Source organism: Atta cephalotes (genome assembly GCF_000143395.1).
Source record: "Atta cephalotes unplaced genomic scaffold scaffold00033, whole genome shotgun sequence".
Taxonomy (NCBI): Eukaryota; Metazoa; Arthropoda; class Insecta; order Hymenoptera; family Formicidae; genus Atta; species Atta cephalotes.
This window is the reverse complement of record NW_012130097.1, coordinates 2,219,554-2,226,480: the sequence shown is the minus strand read 5'-3', so window position 1 is coordinate 2,226,480 and position 6,927 is coordinate 2,219,554. Positions and strand designations below refer to the sequence as shown.

Sequence of the window (6,927 nt, the reverse complement as noted above, 5' to 3'; positions counted from 1 at the left end):
TAGATTTTTAAAAATTGTGCGTCACTAGTTTTTAATTAAAATAACATTTTTTAATCGAAATTTACTGTTATGAAAGTTAAGATTCTATAAAACTAGAGATATATTTTGATATATTTTTTTAAACTTAGACTTAAAAATTCAGAAATATATAATTTTATTCTTAAATAAAGCTTTGAAATCTCAGACGATGATAAATAAAAATGAAAATGATTGGACAAATTATTGAATTTACGGATAATCGACGATAGAGTACGATTTGAACTAGAGCACCGATCAATATGCGAATTTTGGTTCTCCCTCGAGACTAATTTCGTACGTTCGGCAGAAAGTCCGACGGATTTTCGAGGAGCAGGCCAGGTGGCAAGAAAGCGGCCCACGCAGACGCGCGAAATGTACATCGAGTACTGCTTATTGCGTGGTTAACAACTACAGCATCGTCGCCTCTAGGGGCGAACTTGCTCGAAATAACCGTGCCACGAATGAAACGACGACGACCAGCGTCACCACCAAGAGACAAACATCGTCAATCGTAAACGGGAGACTCCACTCCAAGGAAGAATCCGCTCGGAGTGGCATTCTCATCACAGAAGAGGAATCGAGGAAGCCAAAGGACGTGTCCAAAAACTCAACGAGATCAGGCATCTCAAGGAGCATCCAACGAGGTATAATCAAATCCACTTCCGTGCCTAAGGATTTGAAGGAAGGTGCGTTGCATAATTTTTAAACTTATCAATGAAAATTATACATCATTTATTTAGTAATCTGTTTTATATTTTTATCGAAATGTAATTGTTAATTTTTTTTAAAAGAAAAATTCAAGTTATTTAATAAATACTGATATACTTGCAATGAAAATTATCGTCGTTTATTATTATTTATTAATCTGTTTTATATTCATTTTTTAATCGAAATATAACTACTATTTTATAAGAGAAATTAATGAGTGTCGATACTTGTTCAAGACTTTTAACAAAACCAATATTGTTGTGCGATTTTTTTTTATGACAATGTCAAATTCTTTGTATTAAGCTTAGAACTGATTATAGATATGAATACATCGACTAAGAAAAGCGCCGATTACATACAATTAAAGTTAGACATTGGAATAATACATTTATATACAAGTGCAAAAAGTATTTGTACAGAGAAATATTTTTTACAAAAGCTTTATTTAAAAACATTATTTAGCAGGAAATGATTTATCAAATTGATAAATTCAATAAATATCGAAGATTTTGATATCAATTCAATTTGACGCTTAATTGATGAATATTTCTAAATGTCTTCATTGTCTTTATTGGATAATTAGCAATTTAATATAAAGAATAAAATAGACTGTATATTTTTCAAAATTATTATACCAAAGAGACGTGTAATAACTAAATGAAATATATTATCTTAAAAATAAGAGAAAATTAAAAACAATAAGTAGTTAAACAATAAGTAGTTAAATTAAAAACAATAAGTAGTTGCACAGTCGAGAAATTTAGCTTCTAAAATCACACATGCGAAGCTCATCATTTGTTTAGTAGAACAGAACATATTCATTGTATAAAATTGCTAATTAATGTTTACTTTTTACAAACAAGGCTTTTTTATAAAAAAATTTCTCTGCACGAATATTTTTGACATTCATTGTATGTATTTTAAATAAATTTATCTCATATAAGGACTGTCCAAGAAAAAAATCTTCCCACGCAAAAACTCACATATCCTCCAAACCACTTGACCGATTTTTAAAAGCAAACAAAATTTTAGAAACGTCTTTTAATTACAATTAAAACTATATTTAAAAAAATTCTTAAAAACTACTTTTGACAAAAATTTTTAATTTTTTCTGGAATCCCCTCCATCATACTTTTTATGGTGGTCTCGGTCACTTCCTCGGATGCCCTCTTTCTTCGCTGTTTTTGAACTCTGAAAACCCTTTTTCCTTCCAGATCCTTCTTTACGGTTAACAGTCAAATCTTCCTTGAAATGCCTAATGACTATTGACACCGTTTTCCTGCAAACTCCCACCTCCCGCGATTTAATGAAACTCCATTTCGGGTGTTCTTGAAAAATTTTGATTATGGATTTGCGTGTTTCTACTTCACTTGTCATTTTGCAACTGAGAACAAAGCGATTACGAAACTAACTATTTCAATCGTTTCTTACATTCATTGCAAAGCCTACTAAATTAAAAAATTGTTCTTTTTTTAAAGTGGTTTGGAGGATATGTGAGTTTTTGTGTGGAAAGATTTTTTCATCACAGTCCTTATATGCGCGTCGATTACTTGCAATACAATCAAACTAAAATAATAATAATCTCCTCCCAAATTAAATTGTCGATTGGATGCTACTAATCTTAATTTATTTAATATTTGGCAAGTTTGTTTGGCTCGGATCATTTACGTTTTTCTGGATACTTAAGCGTAGTTAACGTTCCTTTTATTCGATTTGGAAGGAGAGATTATCGTCATCAGCTATTCTAAGTATACGCCAAAAGCCAGGCAACGAAATTATTTTCGAGAAAAGTTAATTTCCTGTACTATCTGTATCCCTCTAATGACTACTTGGCCATTGAAAATGACGATGCTGACGTGCATATTGTGATAATTTATATTTTCACCTCTTTCGTCCCACGGGCTACCACTGGCGAAACAACAATATCTAACGAAAATCATATCTCGTAGTTTCTGATTAGAATTGCAAATGAAACTACGAGTTACACAGAACCTTTTCATAACAGTCTCAACGCGGTCAACTCGTTTTCGAGCACGAACCTAAACGGAAACAAACTGATTAAAAATTAATGAAAACGTTCTATTCGATAAAAGACAAATCAAATTAATTATATTCTAGCAGAACAAATCATTATGATAGCAAAATAATGTCAAAATGACTTCAAAATAATCATTAAAAATCATTTTTTCAATTATTTTCGATTTATTTTAATGTCACTTTGACGTTAACGTGACTTGTTCTTCTGCTTGGCTAATCTCTTACCGAAATCCAATAATTGTTTAAAAGTAAAAGAGGACATCTTCCTATTTATACACTTTAATTTTCTAAAACTCGTTCGTTATGCACGCGTTGCGACTTGTCAGCTCAGACTAGAACGAAACAAAATAAATGTTCACTTTCGGTTCACATCGATCCTAATAATGCCGCGCAAAATTCTATGTGCTCACGCGATCTATTCCACGATATGTTTACTTGCGCGAAATATTTTATGGCAATTTACGAGCATTCGCGCGCCGCTAAATACATCTATTTAAGCCTGCGACTGCAGACTGTTGAGGACGCCGCGGCGCGAGAAGTCGTCTTGGGAAGTAACACCGGCCAAATATAGAGCCGTGACTCCGCAGGTCTTCCAGTAAGAGAAAGAACGTTGCAACGGGTACCGGAGGAGGGAATTCTGAAGAGATCTTCCGCCTTCTTAGCGAGTCTATCGCATCATCCCTCCAGCAAACTCGCCGAGAGGAATTCGCCGGACGACGAGTTGACCAAGTTCCTCAGATCGTCGGATAGTTACGAGCTTCGCGGCTCTTTATCCTCGAGATATACCGATCTGAAGGGATACTTCTCGGTTCTGACTAACGACGACGACGCAGAACTGTGTGCTCTGCGACCGTCATCTAGTGTCCAGACGTTATCTACGAGCTTCAAGAAGAAGGGTGTCGGAGTAAAGAAATCGGTTTCCTTTAGCTCCGACACCAGCTTCGAGGAGAAACGCGCGCCATACCGGAAGTCTGCTGTTCACGAAGCCAAAGTATATCGCAAAGGTGTGCTTCAAGGTGAGTTCTGTGTGTCTTATGACATTTGCTCTATAACAATTTCACAAATTTTACTACAATATCATATTACTTAGTTTTTACTAATTGTAAGTAAAATATTGTTTTAATAAATATAACTAATCTTTTAACAGCAATGTGAAATTTTCACTCTTTGTTTATAACCGGGTCTTTGAACTTCGTAATGCAGCTTTTTATATTATTTCGAACTAAAAATCTGAAAAAATTCTTACATACTTGTGAAAACTTTAACAATGAAGTTTTATTATCATAAAAATTGCATTGCATTTTATTTATACATTTACAGATTTTTTTGTTCATCAGAATTTACAATAAAAAATCGACTGCCTTTAAAATTCAATATTATCGAGGGAAGGTTAAATAAAAATTTATAGCCTTTTGCTATTTTTTAAATAAAAAAAAACAATCTGAAATCCAATAATATTTTATATACCAATGTGATACGAAATATTTGGATTGTTGCTTTTATGCAAGAGATTATTTGCTATAATGATATGTACATAAATTTTTCGCATAGACATGTATGTCATTTAGGTATTAACGCCGACAAATTGATTCCAACGTGACATTACTGATAAAATGTTCTAACTGATAAGAAGAACGTTTACATCTCAAAAACTGTTTGTTTCATACTGAAATCTGAAGATACATCTCGAATCAATACAAAATTTTCAACAAATATTGAGATTTAATAAATTGTGGACACAAATTTATCAAAAAGCAAATTATTTTTTATTTCATGAAATTGATGTTCGAATAATTTAATCCTTAGTACACAATAATTTTCTAGTCTTTTACTACACATGATTGTTCCGTTAATTGTTAATTTTCAACTTGTCATTACTTTTATAAGTGTACAAAAATTATTAGATAATTCGTACTACATAAAATATATTTTAAATATACTTTCAAAAGTATTTATAAAGTTATGTATTAAACAAAAATTGCATCTAAATTTTATAAGTGATTACAGATAAAATTAAAAAAATGTATTTTTTAATATAAAAATTTAAAACTTTGATTTAATAATATTGCACTTACATTTTAAACAATGCATTTTATTATCGATGTTTCATTAAAAAACTTACAACAAATTAAAAAAATATTATGTTTATAATGTTTTTTTAACATTATTAATAATATTTGACGCAAATATAATAGAAATGTTCGACATTTTAGATAAAAAAATTGTCATTTAAATTTCAATGTTTCTTTTTAATAAATTTATGAAATTCTTGCAATATAAAAGAATTAGGTAAAAATAAAAAAATAATTTGCTATAGAAAAGTACTCACTTTACACACGATGAGTCATTCGTGATATGAATGCATAAGTCGGCAATACATCAAAAACGTCCTTTAGATATTAAACTTTTTTTAGCAAAAGGACAGAGATTATTGCTTAGCCAGATGCTCCTAATATTTCAAAGAAAAGAAATGCACGGTACATAAGACCCATCATATGTATTAAAGATTAATGTCAAAAGAGTTCGTTTTAAAAATATCACAAGCTTTAAAACTTGTAATTTATGACCGTAAAATTTGAAAAGTTTACTAATTTCAACAAGCGTAGTCTATCATATGAACTTACACAGTATCCAATAATAAATTCTGATATATTAGACAGTTATAATTGCGCAATTAATCTAATAGAATTTGTTCATAATTAGTAATTAGAAATAATAAAAAAGTAACAGAAAAGTATTACACAGAAAAGTATTAAGGCGAGTGTAAATCTTGCAGATCACGTACGCAAAGAGACGATCAAATCAAAAGTGCCGCCCTCGTGGGAAATACCCTCTGGGGGCCCTACGGCCCTTTTGAGGGCCGCCAGAGAGGCTGACGATACTGGTCTCAAGGAAATCGTCACACAGGCTCGGAAAGTAGGTCTGAAAGGCATGGACGTCAACGTAGTCGACAGTAGCGGCAGGGTGAGTACAAAAGTTTCTAATTAATTGAATTAGTCTCTAATTGCCATTGCGCTTCGTAACTTAAAAATTGCTTTGCAATATTCTCTGTCGTTTATTCTATTGATGTGATGTATTTGCTTCTATGAAAAATGTGTGCCTTATAAAATTGTAAAAAATTTAATAGTGTATTAAAATTTGCGATTTCACGGAAAGAAAAAGTACAGAAGAAATATTGCTCCCTTAAAAAATGATACCACTCAAAAAGCATGATTTTCGAGTTATTATTATGAATGCTTGTGTTATTAACTCGTGACAGGAACACATATATTTGTGTGTATGCTATGCTAAAGGATGGGTCCTTGGAACTCAGTAAAGCTTTTTCTTATCAGTAGTCTTTCAGAAATTAACATAAAGTATGGTTATTAACCCATATGAATAGAACAAAATTCTAAAAAATAAGATTGTGTAACATAAAATTACTCCCACTCATCTTTTTCGATATGCAGACTAAAAAAATATATGAGGAATTATTAAATGTACATTTAATGATTGATCCAAGTAATTACAAATTATTTCACAAATTTGAATTGACTGCTCTAGTTCGAAGTTCTTTCGAAACTGCAACATGGGAACGAGTGATGGTCGTTTAGGCGAAATGGCTCACACTAAACGAATCCGACGGATTGGAAAGCTGGCGGCGATTTGTAATTAACAGCGCGCGATTCGCGATCGATGAAAGTGCAATTAAGGCCGAGCGAGTCGTGCGCGACGACAGGAAACAAATTTCGCCTTCGAATGGATCTATTTTTAAATTGCCCGACTGTGATTCCAAGGCGTGAGTTTCGTTTCTCGCGAGTTATGCAAAAATATATACAACTACAACAACCCTCTGTGGATCCTCGACGATTGACGGTTGGGAGTTAACAGAAGCGTAAAGTTTCGAGATTTTATTACTATTTTCACTCATCACTCTGTTCTTTTCGTCAGTCCGATAAAATGAGGTTAAAGCGAATAACACACAATTCACTTAAAAATCTTTCACTCTAAAAAAATATGAATAAAAAATATGGGTATATAGATTTAATATACGGTATTTATATAATTCTTTCGTGTTAATATAAATCATGATGTAAATTAAATCATCCATGATTTAAAAGTCATAGTGTTATATATATATATTATATCTATATTATGTCAGTATTTATATCTATGCTAATACAA

The 6,927-nt window shown here is 31.8% G+C and overlaps 1 protein-coding gene across 1 annotated transcript in view; it reads left to right on the top strand.

Moving 5' to 3' along the window:
* Nucleotides 1–6,927, top strand: part of LOC105621372 (protein HOS4-like) — a 23,999-nt gene that overhangs the window by 9,347 nt on the left and 7,725 nt on the right. The window contains exons 3-5 of the mRNA XM_012202836.1: nucleotides 326–704; nucleotides 3,351–3,779; nucleotides 5,540–5,727. Of these exons, the coding sequence (XP_012058226.1) occupies nucleotides 326–704; nucleotides 3,351–3,779; nucleotides 5,540–5,727 (996 nt within the window). The remainder of the gene's footprint in view (nucleotides 1–325; nucleotides 705–3,350; nucleotides 3,780–5,539; nucleotides 5,728–6,927) is intronic.